The sequence below is a fragment of the Genypterus blacodes genome, unplaced genomic scaffold, assembly GCF_046128005.1.
Source record: "Genypterus blacodes isolate CSIRO-AG114 ecotype Tasmania unplaced genomic scaffold, CSIRO-AGI_Gbla_v1 ptg000021l_1, whole genome shotgun sequence".
Lineage (NCBI taxonomy): Eukaryota > Metazoa > Chordata > Actinopteri > Ophidiiformes > Ophidiidae > Genypterus > Genypterus blacodes.
In genome coordinates, this window is record NW_027466834.1 from 3,101,989 (window position 1) to 3,122,866 (window position 20,878).

At 45.2% G+C, this 20,878-nt stretch overlaps 1 protein-coding gene across 1 annotated transcript in view; it reads left to right on the top strand.

Annotated features, from left to right (window-relative positions):
- Positions 1-20,878, top strand: part of znf423 (zinc finger protein 423) — a 118,530-nt gene that overhangs the window by 18,870 nt on the left and 78,782 nt on the right. Inside the window, exon 3 of the mRNA XM_076142616.1 lies at positions 9,507-9,716. Coding sequence (XP_075998731.1) covers positions 9,507-9,716 — 210 coding nt within the window. The remainder of the gene's footprint in view (positions 1-9,506; positions 9,717-20,878) is intronic.

Here is a 20,878-nt window from a genome sequence, read left to right on the forward strand (position 1 = left end):
AATGCTTTGTATAAAAGTATTTAGCTGTTGTCACACATCTGACCTGACCTGTATAAGGCCGCATATTCGGGAAATACTGGTGTCAACTCATATTCTAGTCTGCAGTTCAGTATCAGTAGGTTGGCTTATATTTCATTATTGCCTGCTGCTCAATTTCAAACCCATGGCAGAAACGGTAAGACTGCTCTGGGTGTTTGTGTAGTTTTCCTGCTCTGGTCTGCGGCCTATCAGAGGACAGTTAAACACTTCCTCTGACTGCATCCCAGCTGAGAAATAAGATACTGCTGAATGTGGTGGATTTGTAGTTATCTTCTCTCTCTACCTCCGTCTTCCCGTCTCTCATTCAGCTCTTCGGGGATAGAGGGATAGGAAAGTATGACCCTTGGGGGTGTGTATGACGTACTGACCCCTCCATTCCTCTCTGTGCCCCCCTCCCTCAGACCTGTGCTAACTCTCCTCGAGGGGCCGCTATACGGGTCTATGAGTGTGTGAGTGTGTGTGTGTGTCTGAGTGTGCGTGTTAAGGGGGGTGCTGACTGAGGTCCTGGGTGGCTCACTAGAACTGCTGTGTGTGTCAGTTCCTGCAGGAAGCCGAAGTCCCATGACACACACACACACGCAGGCGCGCGCGCACACACACACCTCTTTTTTACTCTCTTCCTCTCGTTCTAACACACTGTCCTATATTCCCTTACTCAGCCACTCTTTCATTTGGATTTTACCATCAATTCCCCTGCCCCCCCATCCTCTGCATCACTTTTTCTCTCTCTCTCTCTCTCTGCCTGTCTCTTTCTATCGTTCTCTCCGTCGTCCGTCCAGTTTTTATTTCTCTGTCTTACCTTTTCACTGTGTAATTTAAGCACGTGAGTAAGTGTGTGTGAGAGGGAAGGAGAGAGAAACCTTCCTTTCTACCTTCCGCTCTCACTATTAGATTTGCTGGCTTCCACTGCTCCCCCTCCTCTCTCTTTCTCCGTCTTTCTTCTCCTCTCTCTCTCTGTCTCTGTCTCTCTCTCTTTCACTTTCTCTGGAAAATGTGTGTTGAGTTTGGAAAGACCCACGGGAGGCGAGGAGGAGGGAGGTGGAAGGGTGACTCCAAGGGAAGAGCGTGGAGCCAACCTATCCTCCCCTGCTCCCACACCTCCTCCTCTCTTCCTCCCTCTCCCCCTGGCCTTTTTGCCCCCGGGGAGGAGCTCGCAAAGGCCGAAGGTGCCCTGACACCCTGAGTTTCTCCTTCCTCCTGCCCACTTTCCCCTCCGTGACACAGAAAAACAACTTGCCCCCTTCCTCCAGTGTTTTCTTTCCTGTCCCCCCCCCCAGAGTGCTGGGATGAGAAAACGATATAAGTTGCCTAGGAGAGTATGAGGAAGAGAAAGAGTTGGAAATGGGAGAATATTGGCAAGTGTCCTTCCCCTCCATCTAGTCTTCATCGCACATTGAGTCATTTCAAGGAATATAAGATAGAAAAAGACAGTATTGTTAGAGTTACTAATACTCAGGGGGGAGACACATGTCCAACCAAGCAGGAGTGCACTTGAGTGGCCTGTGTACGTGTGTATGTGTGTCAGTATGTTTGTGTGTCTTTGTGTGAGTCTATATATACTGTATGTCCATGATGAAATCCTCCTTTCTTCCTCCAGAGTCTTGCTTTTCTCCATTCTTGTCTGACAGTTTGCTGCAGACTTCACACTCTCTCTCTCTCTCTCTCTCACAGACACACACACACACACACACACACACACACACACACACACACACACACACACACACACACACACACACACACACACACACACACAGGCCATGCTGTTTCTTTTGGACAACATACACATAGCAGTGCAGTCGCATACAGAGTGAGCAAGTGAGTCATGGTGGAAAAGACTCGTCAGATCCCCAGGCTGACACTGAGAAACTGAGACTTACTGGATTATTGTTATTCACAGTTTTAAGTGGTGTGTGTTATTCACAGTTTTAAGTGGTGTGTGTGTGTGTGTGCGTGTGTGTGCGTGCGCGTGCGTGTGTTCACGTTCACTTATGGGTGTGTGGGGACACAAAGATGACTGACCGGCCAGAAAGCTGGCTCCACCTATTAGTTCATTGAAAATGTAAGGACAATGGTTGTGTGTGTGTGTGTGTATGTGTTCATGTGCAATTATTGTCAAACCTGCAAACCGCAGCGCGCTGTAGTGTGCTTGTGTGTTTCTTTAGTTTGTGGGTTTGTGTGAATGTGTGCTTGCAGTGTAGCATCTTATGGGACCATTTAGAATACAGAAAAATGTGAGTGGTGAGTGATTCCTCTAGTGTAAAGGCCCAGAATCTTCCAATCCAGCCAGAGCAAGCAGAGCTACAGTGTGTGCTTTAAGCTTTATGCTGTGGTAATGGATACATCCACAGTGATGTACAATGACCAGCTGGCCTCCACGTTGTAGCTCATTTCTTGTGATTCAATCTTATCCCGAACCAAAAAAGCAATGAAAAGGGGAAAGAATAGACAAAACAAACATTTGACACAAAAGAGAAATTGGTACTATTTGCTGATGATACTGATGTATATTCTATTCCCAAAAGCAAAAGCTGCACAATGTATTTAATAGTATTTGTCAATATGCTTTTACCTGTGCCTGTGATTAAAAAAACCTGAATCCCTCCTTGGGACTAAATCCAATCAAATTGCTGCCTGCAGTCTAATGTGTGTATATTTTAGTTTTGAACAAATTGCACTGAGACAGATGGAGTCTTTTTCTGAAATACTTGTATATGTTGACAGCATATAATATGCTCTCACTGGAGTATATTGGCTAGTTTTAAGGCTAGTCTTTATTTAGGTTTGCTGTTAATGAGCTCTAGTGCAAAAAGGAAAAGGCGGAGTTACTCACAGGTCAAATAAGGAGGGCGGTCGTAAGTACTCATTAGAATTCATCCAATGTGATACTGGCCTGAAGAGAAGCACTAGATTATAGAATGTGACTTAATTACTTTGTCATAAGAAAAAGTTCTTCCCTGGAGTTTACACAAAATCAATTCATAACATTTTGTTTATTTCTGCTAACAAACAGCCTGGGTTAGAACATATCCAGTACTGAACTCGAGGAACACAAAGAACAAGACGACGACGATGATGATGATAAGCTTTCTTTGAAATTGACAAGGCATTTGTAATTAATGTTGCCTTTTAACTGTAAAACATCATAATTTAGAGATAAGACGAGGCAATTTACTAGCAGTACAAGTAGTGGTACTACTATTAAAAATGCATTTTGTTCAGAAGTTGGACACAACTCTGGATTTGACATCGGTCCATCCCTCCATGTACAAGGGTGGAGAGAGAGAGAATGGCGTGATAACATGGTTAAAAGGAAAAGTAAGGAGGAGAGAGAGATTACAGAGCCATTATTCCACCGGCTCACTGATATCTTTATGACGGCCAGATCCGAGAGAAACAGGACACTGGTCCCTCTCTCGCTTTCTCTCTGTCTGTCTCTCTCTCTCTCTCTCTCTCTTTCTGTCTTCTCTCTCTCTCTCTCTCTCTCCCTCTTTTTCTATCCCTCTCACACTACCCTCTGGAGGTCCATAATGTAGTTTTAATTTCCCCAAGGCTACCACAGGAAAACAGTTCCTGTGTGTGAGAGAACTATTATTGCCTGCCTGTGACAGCGCATTGTGCATCTGTGTTTTTGTCTTTGTTGCAGTATTTAAGCCATTTATGTCGGTGTGTACGTGTGATTTTTGTTTGTGTGTGCGGGGGAAATTCAGCCGTGATGTTTCCAATGAGCAGCTGCAAACTTGTTTGTGTGGTTTTATTTGTGTGAGTCCGTGCATATTGTTTGTGTGTGTGTGTGTTTCCGTTTCCCTCCATGACGTGAATGGCGCTTTCATCATCCTGTTTCCAGACACTGGTGTTGGGTGCTGCTCTCCCTTGCTGCACCATGTCCCAGGGGTGTGTGTGTGTATGTGTGTGTGTCCACGGTACGTGTGTGTTTGAGCACCTGGCACTCTGTGGCTTTGCAGATCTCCTCCCTGGGGAAAGGAGGCCTTGCATTGTGAAAACACACACACACACACACACACACACACACACACACACACACACTTGCTATGGTGAGGGGACAGAACAGGAGGTGGTGGGAGGCAGAGGGGAGTAGGTGATTTCTTTATATAGCCACCTAACATACATCCACTCTCTCACAAGTACAGTCACAGTTGCAATCAGAGTGAGAAAAGGGGGGTCTCTCTCTCTCTCTCTCTTTTCTCCCCCATCTTCACCTGTTATGAGCAGGTGTGTGTGAGTCTATTCCACATGTCCTTCAAATTTTCATATTTTGTAGCCAATTCTCAACCGGTCTGAGCATGGTGTCAGTGAATGTTTCACTGACAGTATTTTCTCATTGTATCGTTTTTCATGTAGCCCCATTATGTTCATTATTATTTTCTAACAAATCTTCTCCGAGTGGACCCAAAGACACTGTCTCCAAATGAAACTACCTTGGTATCCTATTTGATACTGATTGCTAAAATGGGGTCTATACTGAAAGTTCACCGCAGTTTCCAGCTCCCAACAACAAGCTCCTCTGAGACGGCAGCACAGCTCTTTGTTTTGGCTCTATGTCCCCGCCGTTTCTAAATAAAATCTGACAGTGTAGCAGTGATGGAATAATGCAAATGTCAGCTTTAATTCCAGCACATTTGCAGCCACAACGGGTAGTTAAATAGATAGACAGACAGATGAATGCCTGCATGCCCTAGGTAAAGATACCTTTGTGTGCTCACTGACTGAATGATTTGTGGTATAATTTATTGCAGTATAATCAAAATTTGCCCAGTAAGACAGATTTTTTAAATTACTTTTTGAACCACACCATTGGTTTCCAACCTTTCCAAATAGAAATGACCGTTGTGACGATCACAGGAAATGTCCCACCTCTTTCTCTAACTGGCGCCTTAGCTGAATTTGTCTACCTGACTGACGAGACCTGACTTCGGGTGCTTGCCAGTCGCGGGCTCACACCGTGTGATCCAGGTCGGGTTCTGAGCCTACGAGGAGGTGCAGTTGCCCAGCCAGGTGCCGGCGAATCCTGGTTCAGTGTGGAGCAGAATGAAAGCCTTGTGTCGGGGCTGTTTGGTTTCTAAACATTCTGCTGGAAGCGCTACACACACTTTTTCGCACCCTTTGATTCCCGTTTAAGGTTCACATAGACATAAGCGCTTGTGTGTGTGTGTGTGTGCGCCTGTGTGTGTGCGCGCGGGTGTGTGCTCGCATGCTTTGCTGTCAGATATTCATCTCTCTGAGCTGCCGAGTGTGTTCCAGACAGGCCACAGTAGCTGCTCCTAGCTGCCAAATCTAACACTTGAATAACTTGCTTACCTTTTCAGCTTTAACTGTGTTATTCCCCTTCAACTGTCTCTGTAGCTCAGGCTCTCTCTCTGTGTACTCGTGTCACCCCAGGGCAGCTCAGGAACATTTCCCAGAGTTCATTACTCCCACAGTTTCCCCCACAAGTTTCCTCCTCCATCATGCTGACTGTGTGCGTTATGATATTTGATCTTCCAGGATATCTCTTGACTAGCACACCTTTGCAACTGATCAGGTCAGTGGCGTTCAGTAAAACCCGAACTTTGGGATGGAGTGCTTCACTATTGAGTATTCTGGATCTGGCATTAAGCTTCTTCTCTTCTGTTCATTCACCTGCACTGGTCTCTCTCTGCTGTCCAGTATGTTTTGTAATGCTTATTATCATTTAGCTCCTTAATTACCTCGATAAACACACATACACACACACACACACACACAAACACAAATTCTTCCGTACAATGAAAAACACACACGCGCACACACACACACACACACACACACACACACACACACACACACACACACACACACACACACACACTTCCACACATACTCCTGTGTGAAACTAACGAGTGGTGATTAGTGGGTCCCAGTTAGGCGTGGTTAGTCTGTGTAACATCATTCTGCACTGTGGACTCTGCTAATTCACTTCTCTTTATCTAATTACCAACAAAACACACACACTATCCCTCTCCCTCTCCCTCTCACACACACACACACACACACACACACACCGCTTACATACAGTACATCTTTTCAGTAGATATGCAAAGTGACCTCATTATGCCAGAGGTATTCATTTGTTTTTTATCTGTTTCTCATCATCAGCTCATTGTCCCCAGGTTACTCAGGTTTATTATGCACACACCCCATCCACCTCTGTATAAAAGAAAACCCTCTTCAAATTATCACATTTATTTTATATCACTTTGTTTCTGGACTGTCATCGGAGCATTAGGCCTTGATTAGTGTTTTAGTACATCATGCTGCTATTGCGATAATGCATTTGTTGAACAATGAATGAAATATGCTGCAATTGTTTTTAAAAACAGACCAATTACAGGATGAAACTTAAAGCTATAGTGTCAAAAACCTATATTGACATTTTGACAAGAAATCTTTATTGTACTTGGGTTATTTTTCTTTCTTTTCCCATTAACACACATTGGTTTTGAGTGCTGCTGTTTTTCATCCTACCACGTAGGTAATGACTTGCATTCACTATGCATCACAGACGTGACTCGTTCCAGGATTAAATTGCTCCAATAAAACTCAGCTGGGCTCTCTGAACCAATGACCCTGGTTGAATGTCACTGTTATGTCATGTACGCTTTAGCTTAACAACTTGCTGTGGCTTCATTTAGTTGCATTTTTTTTTTAAATTATAGCATATATTATTTTAAATCCAGGAGGTGTGTGTGTGTGTGTGTGTGTGTGTGTGTGTGTGTGTGTGTGTGTGTGTGTGTGTGTGTGTGTGTGTGTGTGTGTGTGTGTGTGTGTGTGTGTGTGTGTGTGTGTGTGTGTGTGTGTGTGTGTGTGTGTGTGTGTGTGTGTGTGTGTGTGTGTGTGTGTGTGTGTGTGTGTTCACTTATGGGTGTGTGGGGACACAGAGATGACTGACCGGCCAGAAAGCGTTCTTGGCATTGGGACAGCCTGTGACTCAGAGATAATGGTTCTCTGTAGATTGAGTGTGTACATGTTTGCGTGGTTATGAGCAACTGCCCGCATGTATGTGTTTTTGTTTGTGACAAAAGACCAGTGTATGACACGCACATTTACTGGCGACCACTGTCGTACTATTCAATCAATATCACAACGCACGCACACAAACACACACACTTTCGCACATTAACGCCCACGGGAGTTGCCAGCTTTCATTAATAGACATCAGCTGCTTTCTGGTGTTTTGTGGTGTAGCTGGGTTGGTGGGGGGGTTCAGGAGAGAGTAAAGATGGAAAAAGGTGTTTTTTTTTTTTAAAGTCACAAGAAGAGCTAGAGCAAGAAAGATGTTTTGGGAGACAAGGGGGACAGATCTGATGAATAATTCAAGGTCCAAATAGAAGAAAAGGACTGGGAGAGATGGAGCATTAAGATGGAGAGATGCCCAGAGGGGTCACTTAGACATGAAGGGATAGAAATGGTATTTAATGGTATTTTTATGTCTTATGTGCACAACCTTGCTTTTGGCAAACATATTTGGTTCTAAAGCTCATTGATAATGTCTTGGGTGAGGAGAGCACAGTGCAAACACAAAATGCTTGCAGCACCTTGTGCTACTGAGACGAACTGAAACAATGTGCAAACAATAATAAACAAGTTGACTAATGAAGACTAAAGGAGTAAAGAAGGATTTGGGTGTGCAAACAAGGGGGGACAGAAGCATTAAGACAGACTGAGGGAAGACGAAGTTAGGAAACAGAGGAGAGAAAGAAGGGGGGGGGTCATTTGACTCCTCCCCCTGTTGCTATGACAGCAGGTTATGTTGGCATGCACTGGACTTGGCACTGCCCTCACCTCTGGCATCAGGGCACCCTGGGGAGTGTGTATTTTGTGTGTGTGTGTGTGTGTGTGTGTTTTGCACAGGAGGCTTTTAGAATACAGCACAGCAGAAATTCTTCACAAAAAAATCTAATGTGAAAAGAAAATCTGATTTGTTTTCAGTTGAAACCTTCTAGAATGGACTGTCCTCTTGCACAGAAGAACGACTGATAAAACATATTTCAACAAATTGACAGATATTGAGGATAACTAATTTTAGAATTTTAAGACAGAATTTTATTCCTCTCTTCACTTCTGCTTTTCTCAATACTAAACATATATATGGGAATGTGCACAGCTGCATATATATTTGATTGCCTTCAGCATCTACAGTACATGTATGGATATTTTTACATACTAACCAGTAGGTGTGCGCTTCTGTATGTGCATCTGTGTGTTTGCAGATACAGTTTATTCATCTCTGCATGGACATCTTCATTTACTGAATGTGTGTGTGCACATTGACCTGCATGTGTGTAAGCGCGTGCACGTCGGTGTGTGTTTTGTCAGCCAAGGGGCCACTTTCTCTCCCTGGCCAGACGGTGCTCTCACCACTGGACAGATGGCCAACACCCTCTCCTCTCTCCTATCCCTCCATCCCTCCATCTCTCCTTCCATCGCTGTCTTCCTCTTCTGCATCTCCCCAGACACCCCATCACCTTAATCCCTTGTTCCCTACTGCCAAGCATCCCTCTTTCCCATTACACCTCTCCCATAATAAATCAAGTTGGGATGCAACCTGTCCACATCAGTCTGTCTTACATTCTTGCACACACACACACACACACACACACTTTCTTGTCTTCGATTGGACTAGACTAGGCCTAACATGCTCAGATGTTCTGATACTGGGCCAATAGCCAGGCCAAAATATATATATTGGTGTCAGGCTATTTCCTTAAAACTTAAATTAAATTAAATGAAAAGCCAACAACATAATGGAGAAAATCGATTTTTGCATTTTCATTAAATATTATAGAAGCAGGTGTTTTTTCCCTCGTGGGATTCTTACAGCACTGATACTGAGTCTGAGATTTGCTCTAGTGGCTCTCGATCGACAATGGATTAGCCTGAGTTATATCTGGCTTGTGTTTGAGCGTGGACATAATGCAAAGAAATTGGAGCTACAAAAAAAGCACAAAGGAACATTTCTTCCATTTGTTGACTTTTTTTTTTACATCTTTTTTTGTCCTTTTATTCATTTCACTTACCACTTCTGAAACTGTTTAGCCCCAATTCTTCATCGTCTCCTCTTCTCTTCCTCTCTGACGCCAGTTTCTTCAGTGTCAGTCCAACTGGAGCCTCAGCGTTTATAATGTGATAATAAGGTGTGAAAATTGAGACATAATGGAGCAGTGAGGATTGGGCCCACACAGCCTTCCACTGGTCCCCTCACACACTCGGGTCTGCCACCAAGACACACACACGTGCACACTTGCGCTGACACACAGGAGCAACATTTCACACCCTCTGTATTGTTCAGTTGAGCACAAAAGGAAAAACCTATATGTTCAAGGCCTAAATCATAAACTGAATACAAAATGTGACTGTAATGAAGCTTCATTGATCATATGACTCATCAAGCTGGCAGATAAGAATATTGTATATGTGTGTGTCCTCAGAAGTCCCTGCGTCTGACAGAGAGGTACACCCTAAAGAAGGACATGGGCTAGGTGTGGAGGACGGGGACCAAGACGAGCACGATGACCGCGAAGACCGCGATCATGATGACGACCTAGATGACGAGTCCATCTTCACATGTGACAACTGTCAACAGGATTTTGAGTGTCTGGCTGATCTCACTGAACACAGAACCCACCACTGCCCAGCAGGTAAGACCTTTTGTGTTGAAACAAACTTTAACTCTCTGTTCCACAGAACCCACAGGGACAGAGCAGAGACGCGCCCAGAGACACAAAGTCAGCATGTGTGATTGTGTGACTCTGCAGATATAATTGCCATGTACATCAAGGACAGTAGCACATAACTGATTGGCAGAAAACTAAATAAAGTAAGCCAGACAAGTACATAAAACAAAAAAAAGTAAAAGAAAACTTTGATTGTGATTTGTATGAAATACTTTTTTGAACAAGGAGCTCATTTATGAATAATTGTAGCAAATCCTAAAATTTCAACAATTCAAAAACATCCACCATTTTAAAGAACAATAACTCAATGATTTGTATATGAGGTATCTCGTTTAAAGATTTGCAGTTTGTGATCAAGGTCACATTCAGGCAGATCACCTCACCTCACTGGGTGATTTTGACCCTCTCTTTGCCTAAATACCTATAGCTACTGGATTCAGTTACACACACACACACACACACACAAGCCGTTATTAGTAGCGGTGTAATTAATGGAGGGGCTGAAAGGAACACGGCAGGGGCATCTGGTTCCTACAGATTAATCCAAACGCTCACTTAACAAGTGAACACACGCACTCACATTCACACACACACTACGACAAAGCACTCTAAGTATGTAACATTGTTTTTGTTTATTTAGAAAGGCGATGAAACAATCAGTAGAGAAAGGGCAGAGGGCTTTGTTTCAAATGTAAAATATAATGTTGTGAGAGTACAATGTAGATGGAAACAGCCCAGTCTCAGAATTATGTCATGAACATGAAAGAAACTGGTGTGAGATCCACTCCGACCAGAACCTTAGAAGGGGACTTCCTGTCAACTCAAAAGTTTTTTGTGGACAGTCAATAAAATGGCTTCTATGAAGCTGGGATAAACTCACCTTAGCATCTTTAGCAGAAGTGTGTTGATTTGGAAAGAGGTTATGTTGGAATCCATCACAGTGGATGGCATGGCGTCACACAATACTTCTAGCCAACTCTAGCTGGTTTGTCTTTATACACTTTTAATTCCTTACGGATTGTCACACTCTGACACACAAACACACACATTCAGAAAGCGTCACACAGCCTAAATGGCAGGGCTGCTGTCAGAGCACAGGATGTGGCCTGTGATTTCAGCACGGGAGTCTGGGGAGGGCTACGTGTTGCTGAGCTGGGAAGAAGAGGGAAGGGAGGTAGGCTGAGCGGAGAAGAAAGAAAGAAATGAAATGAAATGATAAAACATGTTTTTCCCCCGAGAACAAGTGGTTGAGATTGCAGAGTAATCCCACTGCTCGGCAGGATGTGTGTGCCGGGGTGTATGTGGGTTCATCTGTGTGTTTGTGTGACATTGTGTTGAAGATTGTGTATCTGTCTTGTGTGTGTGTGTGTGTGCACATGTAGGAGAATGTGTACTAAGTTAGTGGAGGGACCACAGCTTTGTGGTTATTTTTGAGGAGAAGGCTAAATTAAAACACATGGACTAAAGAATCCTTTTAAGTTCTCTGGTGGAACCCCTGGGAGACAGTTTAGTAGGAGGGCATGGCGCGCACGCACACACGTACACACACACACACACACACACACACACACACACACACACACACACACACACACACACACGAGTCTAACAGGGAAAAACATGTGCCACTCCGGATCTTCTTTGGCGAGTTTGTGTTTGTGCATTTTTTCAGTTTGATGGTTTGTCTAAGCAACCAAACAGGTCATTTGAGCTGACTTATTTGAGGTGACAGGCTTGCTAGAGCCATTTAGGCGCTATGTAAGCTGCCACACAAGTGTGTGAAGGACTCATTATTATCAATGCAGTTATCTTGTTGCAGCTTGTTTGCAGTTAGTGGTAACATTTTTTTACTTCATATGATTTAATAAAAACACTAAACTTACAGCCAAAGGATGCCTAGACAACAACTGAGAACCATTATCAGTTCTCAGTTGTTGTTGTTACTGGGCAAACTCAATATTTATGGCATCAGTGAAATGATAAATTCCCCCTAACTGGCAGTTATATGGCCAGACACAGTTTAGATTTAACACAAATCCCTCTACATTTGATGTATATGAATTGTGGAAAAAAAGTGGAAAAGAATTGTGCGCAATCTGTGCATTTTACCCTTGCAGTGCAATAAAACAATATAACTGACAGAGGCTATACATGAGTACTTTTGTTCCCTGAAATGTTGTTGTGCAGACATCAGGCATGGGTTCTAGGTGTTAACTGCAGACTCATGTTAGAGCGCAAATCTCTGCAGAAAACATGCTCCTAGCTGTAATGCTAACCACACTGTTGTAGTAAATGGGACCCATGTTAGCAGCTAGCTGCAGCTATAACATTGAATTGGTCCCAGGTGCAAAAGTGAAGCACCAGGTAATTCAGTGCCACTCTAGCAGAAGGCCTATAAAGAGGCGACATTAATTTGAGTGGAAATTGGACAAATACACACACACACACACACACACACACACACACACACACACACACACACACACACACACACACACACACACACACACACACACACACACACATCAATCCCATGTAAATGTATGTATATCCACTTGAACACGCACATACCCACCGACCCGACACATCTGGTTAAAGTAATTCCACATTAATGTGCTTGAGTGTGACTGTTCAGCTTGGTGGGTGTGTGTGTGTGTGTGATTAGTGTTTACAACATCATTGTTATTCTCTTCCACTACAGCTTTAGTCAGTGTGGTGGACCCACATTTAATCCTACGTTAGATCCTCAGAATGAATGTGTGCATGTATTTGTGTAATGTATGAAGGGTGACTGCACCTAGCACATCAAATAAATAATACATGTTTCAACCTCAAATGTGATGTGATTAACTCCGATCGCAACTGATTTTCTGATGAACAAAATCCTGCACAGCTGAAATGACATCATGGTTTACCCAGGTTCAGAGTAAACAGCCTTTTCTGTGTTTGAGAAGAAGTGAAAGTCTGAGGGATCAAATAAGGTGAATGGGGTGAAGTGTTTGCTTTGAAGGTGGCAAACTCACCACTCATAGTAGATCAGCTGAAGAGAAGCGGAAGGAACATATTGCTTCCTTTCAAATATTGCAGCCTGTGCTCACTTCCTTATTTGTCAGGACCAGGACTTTTCCATATCCAGTGTATCAACCATCTAGCAAATATGATGTCATGTATAGTGAAGTGGATGGCTCAAAATTGCCACATAATTGTCAGCACAGTGTTTTCCAACAGTGTTCCACACAGCAGTAGTTGCTCTACAAGTTCCTGATCAGTTGTTTAGCTTCAGCTCTGTGATATTATGAAGTATTCCATCGGGGTTGAAGGTCGGGGTGAACTTTCATGCTGTGGTGTGTATGTTTGTGTGTAATAGCTACATGTAAGATGTGTGTGGACTACTTTTAGGACATGAAGGTCCATATTCCTTGTATGTGGGAGAGAGGAGAGCAGGCGTCTGAGTCCGGGGAGTGTTGGTCGGTCTCCGTAGGAGTCAGAATGTGGAGCAGAGGCTCCCTGAGGAGAAGAGTGTTGGAAAAAACCCTCCGACAGATCAAATGGAGAATATTCTCTGGCCCTGCACTACCATGAATACACACACACTCGAACAAACATCTCAAAAACCTATCTTACAGGCGCAACAAGATTCCAAGGTTGAGTTGAGGTGTGTAGCGTTTTAAAGGCTGCATCACTCACGCACACTTTAAACATTTGATTAGAGTACTGTCTATGTGCGGCCAGTGTTCATTCAGTTAACTTAGTTATTTATAGCTGCTTGTCTGCACTGTATGTCAACAGTGTTCTCACACACACGCTACAAGTGGGTGAGAAGGACAAAATAGGTGAAAAAGAGGGAGAGCTTATTAAAGATGGCAGTAAAAAAAAGCACTTGAGGGAGAGGAAGAGAGGAGAAGGTAGGCACCAAATAAACGAGGGAGCTGTCAGTCAAGGTAGGGGGGGCAGAAACTGGCGCTGTCAGTGACAAATAGCAAGTCATTAACCCAGCTAGTCGCTCCTTAGATGGTGAGATGCTGTGGATGGAAATGGTGTGTCTGTGTGTGTGTGTGTGTGTGTGTGCACGTGCAGAGAGTGAGATACCATGCGTATTCTTTGTAAGGTGTTTGTGAGATCTCTGTTAATTGAGCACATACAGCTGCATTCTTCTTCTCTTCTCACAGTGGGAGGCGGGGGGACGAGTGAGGCCCTGGATTAGCGGGGAGTCTAGCAGGGAGGTAGGGAAGGAAGGAGGGAGGGAGAGGAGGAAGAAAAAATGAGAAGTGGAAGAAAGGGACAAGAATGGACAGTAAGAAGACAGGTGAGGAGGAGGGCTGAGGTTGGGGTGAGAGGCAATAGTAGCTGTGAGAGGAAAAGAGGGGCACAAATATGGAAGACATGGAGAAACACTGGGGAGGAGGGTCCGTCTGTTGGTGTAGGGGCCCTTGGGTGGCAGGTTTTCCCCCTGTGGGATGACTCCCTGCTGCTAAGCGTTCACCGTCTGTCGCAACCCGCTGTCACATACACACACTGGAACACGCTCTCAAGCACGGAAACATACACACACACACACACACACACACACAGAGAGCTCACTGCGTCTGTCGTCAGGATAGCAGCTGAGTCCTGTGAGGCCAAGACTCTTATTAAAACCACAGATCACTTTCTACAAGGGAGCGGTTGGAGGGGTGTAATATGAAACAAAATTACAGACAGCCTCCTGCACTCTGGCCTGCCACTTACACTGTGTGTGTGTGTGTGTTTGCGCGACTGTGAGTGTGTAGTTCAGTAGCTGTTGTTGATTGACAAAATAAATATCATGCTCTTGGTTTTTCCCAGATGTTCACAGCTGTTCTGCTGGGCTTTCAGCCTTTTTTTTAACCAGTATCTTGTTCCTGTCGCCTTTCATCCTCTTCGCTCCGGTCTTCCCCCTGCTCTGTCTGAATGTCCCTCCACTCCCTTCCTCTCTCCCTTTTGCCCTCTTCATGGCCATGCACCCCTCTCTTTGCCCCCCCTTCCTCCTTCCTTTCCTTTCCTCCCTCCCTCCATCCCTCCTTCTTCTCCTGTGTCTCTGCACCCGGGGGTGGCCCAAAGATTCCTGTGCTAAGCCCTTGGCATACATACAAGTGCACCACACACACACACACACACACACACACACACACACACACACACACACACACACACACACACACACACACACACACACACACACACAGCTGGCTGCCGCTCAGGTTTTCCAGGGAGAGAGCAGGAGCCCGGCACCAGAGGAGAGGGGGATGGAGAGAGGAGAGGAACAGAAGAAGGAGGGGGGGAGTACGACACGCAGAGAGAGAGAGAGGGGGGGGGGAGAGAGCGATAGAGAGATGGAGGGATGGCAGGGAGGGGGTGAGACAGAAGGGTTGTTGTGAAGTCATTTTTCATCACAGGGTTCATTTTTCACTGCAGCGTTCTCCCACTCTCTCTCCCCCCGTCTCTACATCGCTCTATTTCTCTTTATCTGTCCTCTCCTCCTCCTGTTCCCCTCCCTTGATCCCGCTTTGTCTCTCTTTATCTTCCCCTTTTCCTGTCATACTCTCTCCCTCTTCCTCCCTCTCTCCCTCTTGCCTAAACTCCTCATCCACTCTCTTCCCCTCTCTCTCTCCCTCTCTGTGTGTCTCTCTCTCTCTCTCTTTCAGCCTAGTTTCTCCTTTATGAAATATGGATGGGAGCAGTTTTGGGCACGCTGAGAGGTTTGCAGTTCGAGGGAGGGAGGGAGGGATGGAACTTGGGAACTGGTAGAGGAGGGAGGGGGGGAGAGAGAGGGAGGGAAAAAAAAGGGGAGATGGGAGAGAGAGGGCGGCGGCGGCGGGGGGGGGGCTTGTGTCTCAGCAGACGTGCCTTGTGCATGCACCTAAACACCTCACTGAGCAATCTGTCAACATGTCAGCAACACATGTTTGGTAAAAAAGAGAGGGAGAGAGAGAGAGTGTGGTTGGGAGGAGAGAGAGAGAAAGAGAGAGAGGAGGGTGGAAAAAAGCTTCTCTCCTCCAGTGGGAGTAATGGCTCCCACCAGGGCTCTGGAAATGCTTTGAATTCAGCAGATTTCTATTGCGGGGTCCTCCCCCGGGGGCATCTTTTTACAATGCCTGCATCTCAGAAATTTGAGCCCGAGGACCCCTGGGGGCGTCCTTTCATAATGCCTGAAAATGTAGGGTTATATTGTGTGCTCTTCCCCATGGGGCTTTTATTAATACCTGTATTCACTGCCACTGGAAATTACACAGGCGGCGCTGCAGGGGCCCATGCTCGCTCCAGGAAGGGAGAAAGACTCTGCAGGGACGTTTTCTCTGTTTTCCTCTCTTCTCTTCCCTTCTTTTTTCCCCCTCTCTCCCCCCTCCTTCTCCTCATCCTCCTCCTTCCTCTCCTCCTCCTCCTTCTACTCTTCCCCTCTTTCTTACTTCATGCAAGAGTGAAAAAGAAGAATTTGCCAAAGGACACAAGAAAGTGTGTGTGTGTGTGTGTGTGTGTGTGTGTGTGCGTGACCGTGTGTGTTGGCACCATCTAACACCCTTGTATTCAGCCTACTTTGCTCAGAGGAAAAAGAAACACACGATTAAAAATGTAGCTTCTCTCTTCCCCTCATCTTGCTCATCTTTCTTCCCCTCCTTGTGTGCCTGTGTGTAGATCTTTCAGAGAGTAAATATTTGTGTGTGTGTGAGTGTGTGTGTGTGTGTTTGCTCAGTGTTATAGGAATATATCACATATTTTCACACAGTCAGATTTTAGAAATGTACATGTATTTAAGTAAATACTGTGCTGGTTGGTCATTGCATTTTGTCTCCTGGAGACGAGCAAGCACCCTTTAGATGAAAACAAAGAAACTAAGAGAAACAAAACATTAATGCCTGGTATTTCCCACATCTTTGCCTTTGACATGTTTCGTATTTATTTGTTGTATAAATGTTTGTCACCATCTCATGATTCCTTCACTTCTGTTTTACATTGCAATCAACTTTTGATACACACCACCACTGCCACGATACTTGAATATGAATGACAGCAGTACGTGTAGGTGCAGTGGGGGGATTTGATGAGCTTTTTTGTGAAAATTATGCAGCAAATGACGCAGCCTTTTATTGAATGTACATTGAATGTACACAATTCCTTGATCGCGGAATCATGAAAAGCTGGAGGGACTTTACAACGCAAAGGCAGCTGAAAGTGAGGGCAGGGAGAAGTCGTGTCTCCCTGTGGGACTGATGGGTAAGCAGAGCCCACAGGTGCATGCTGGGGTAATCTTGGAGTGGGACCTGACAAGCAGCAACACAGAATGAGCAGTTGATTTAACCGCTTAACTGCAAGGCCCAGTTAGAGTCTGTAGGCTCACATGACACGTCAGCCGATTGATTTCCTGTTAAACGTGTCGCTTAAGGGAACTTGTCTGTCTATTTATTTATTGGTTAGTAATAAATTAACTTCTTGTTCATGGCATGGTTGCGTATGTGATATGTTTGTTTGTACCTGTCCACATATAGTATAAACAGTTGTAAATACTGTGTGTGTGTGTGTGTGTGTGTGTGTGTGTGTGTGTGTGTGTGTGTGTGTGTGTGTGTGTGTGTGTGTGTGTGTGTGTGTGTGTGTGTGTGTGTGTGTGTGTGTGTGTGTGTGTGTGTGTGTGTGTGTGTGTGTGTGTGTGTGGCAGATCAGGATAGAGCTGTCAGGGTCCTGTATGGGGGCCCATCTCTCCTTTTGTATGGGGGTTGGGGGACAGTCTGGATAATGAGGAACAGGCGATTCCCTCAGATTCCTGCACCCCTGCCAACAGCCAGGACCCCCAGAACTTTACTCCCTTTTTCTCCCCCACTGGGCCAGTCCCCCGCCTGTCTCCCTCTCTTTCTACCCCCCTCTCTGTTTGCCTGTCCTGACACCTGGGAAGGTTTTCCTCCTTGTTTCTCCCTCTCTGCTTCTTTCTTCTCTTCTCAAGTGGAGCGTGTGACCTCCCTCTATTGGAGACACCTCTTCCCTCTCCCTTTTTCTCTTCTTCCCCCCTGATGAAACCCCTCATGTGTTCTTTGTCTTCTTCATTCTTCCTTCCCCATCTCTAACCTCGTCTCTCTGGGAAATCACCCCCCTGTATCTCTCCTCTCCTTCTGAGAGCATGCAGACCACAATGTCTGCCTCCGTGCCGCCTCTCCTTGTACCTCCTGACTGTCCCATCCTGCTGAGTTCTCAAACTCCAAACTGACCACATCCCTTCCTTTCACCCTCTGTCCCCCTTCCCCCCTACCTTCCCTCCATTCCCTCCCCATCTTGTCTGTTCCCTGTGGAGTTGGCCCCAAAGCGCTGATCCCTTCCTCCATGCCCCCCAAACTCTCCCGCTGTGCCTTCCCAAGACACACACAAACGCACGCGCACACACAGGCACACACAAGCACACACAGGCACAGGCACAGGCACACACACAGGCACACGCGCACACACGCACGCACGCGCGCACACACGCACGCACACCCTGTGGTGGCTGGCTATAAAGCAGTCCCCGGTTGTCTCCCTCCCTCTGTTTTTCCACATATTCTCTCTCTCTCTCTCTCTCTCTCTATCTACTCTGTCCTGTTTGATGCTGTCGTTTTGGTTGTGCACTTTTGTGCAATGTTTCAGTCCTCAAGTCTTTCTTTTTAATGCGCAAAAATCGATCGCCTTGTACTTTTATTGCTCTTTGTCCTTGAGTAGTTCCCTGTGCAGCATCTCAACTGTCATACATTTCCTGAACCGAATATTTCCCTTGTAATAGTGATGTAGTAGTTGCACTTTTTATCAAATCAATATGGAATTCATTCATTAATTCATCTATTGTTTTCTTAACGATTCTTTTTTTGATGCCATAACTGCCAAATAATACTTTTAGATCATATTGTCGAAAGAACATTTGTGCAGCACCTGAAAAGGGCTGAAGATATTAAGTTTCAAATAAATCTTTATGGAAGTGGAGTCCATATGTAGGCACACGTCACAGATACATTTACAGATCTGAATTTGATCGATTGGCTTAAATAAGTTAACAAGGATTGTTCCATTAATCATTTAAGCTGCCCTTCATCACTTTTTGTCTTGTGAATGAGAGAAAGCCTTATTATGATACACGAGGACAACAAAGCCTCGAAGATGTGATAAAATATAAATACTTTCTTTGGATACGTCACATATCTTCCCATCTTCCCTTCTTTTTGCACCAACAGCAAAAAGCCGAGCGCATGTTAAACTTCTTAAAATGTCGGCACGAGAGACAAAAGACTAGGGCAGTTTGGTATTTGGCGTTGGTTATGAGAGAAACCAGATTGTATGTGTGTGGGGGAGTGTGAAGGGGACGAGACCTGGATTTACGTTCAGCGGGACTTCACATAACGCTGCTAAATGTCCTCACCTCCATTACTGCTCACATTGCAATACATGGAAATGGAGACAACCTTTTCACCTGCACACCTGCTTTAAACTTAAGCATTTGGATTTTAGTACATTAACCAACTACATATAACTTCAAAGGCAGACACGCACGCACCCACACACACAAAGTTTCAGTCACAGACAGCAGTGGCAAAGGGCACTGTACCACAGGGAGAAGGCCTATAATAGTTTTAACCCAGCGCTCAGGTGTGACTCGCCTTTGTCCAGCCAAATGTCAGAGAAAAGCACAACTCAGGGGAGAGGGAGGGAGGGAAGGACGAAGCAAGCAGAGGGAAGAGGAGGAGTGATTCTGAGAGAGGGGAAGTGCTGGACAGAGATATACAGTAGACAGAGGGAATAATAAATATGGTAGTAAAGGATCTAAATGCAGTGAAGGGAAAGCAGGGCGTTGGGGACTCCCACTAACTGCTGGGCTATAGAAGCACACACACTGATTTATACACACAAAGTGGATTTTACAGCTCTGGTAGACAGGGGAGGAGCTTTCTGGACGGCAGTGTGGTGAAGCAGCTAATATGTGGGCTGATTGACTTACTGACAAGGTGATATTTCAGATACTGGCTTATTATCGGTCTGTCAGCCAGTTAGAAGATGGAGAAATGACTTGACTTGAAATGACTGCCATGGATTGGAATCAAACTGAAGCCTGTTATTAGATTTAATATGAATGGTTTGCTATTGTTAACTGATTAAGCCAAGTTAGGCTTAGGGAGTCAGTGGTTGTTTTTGTTAGGGTGTCTGTCTGGGCCTGTGGTTATGGGGGGCTGGGAGTCCAGCTCTGCTCTGTTCTCTCCCCGCTCAAGAGCTCCCCAGGGGCTCAGCAGGACCAACCCTGCCAGCCTCTCTCTCTCTCTCTCTCTCTCTCTCACTCCCATTTACTACCATCCCTACAACACACACACACACACATGGACATGCACACACGCTGACGTCAGCTGCTCCGGGCCTTCTCCCCTGGGTGCTACCAGAACCCTTTGTTTCCCTTCGCCCTGTTCCCTCCTTGCCTCCCTCCCCTTTCACCCCTTCTCACTTCTCTCCCTGTCCTTTGTCCCCAGAAATAGCTGTCCTGCATACTGCCTGATTGGAATTCACTGCACTATGGGAAGTCACAGGGGAGGCCTGTTAAGTGTGTGCCTGTGTGTGCACACGCATGTGTAAATGTGTGTTTTTGTTAAGCGATCACAAGTGCATGTGTGCCATTGTGTGTGTGGGTGTGTATTGATGAGCGACATGTGGCAGCACATTTGGAGTGAAAAGCAACTGCAGAAAGTATTACCTTTTTAAACTGTTTTCGACCTCAACACCTATGAACAATAGCTCCATATTCTCCCCAGGGAGACAAATGAGGCTACATTTTAGTAAAATTTGATAATTGAATACTGGACTGATGCTAATCGGTCATTCTCATTCTTTTTGACTGGTTTTCTGCATAATAAAACATCAAGATTGATACACAAATTATAATAAATATTGTCCTCTCAGGAGAGAGTGTTTTGTAGGACTGTGTATTTTTTGCATGCGAGTATGGGTGCATGTGCTTTGTGTGTGTGTCTGTGTATGTGCTTCCACACGCACTTCTGCTCCCAGCATGAATCCTAGAATTGGGGTTATGGAACAAGAGAATTCCTTCTTCGTATTCCATCTTTCCCCCCTTCACTTTCCCACTCTCGCTTGCCCATGCAAGTGGGATGTCGTAA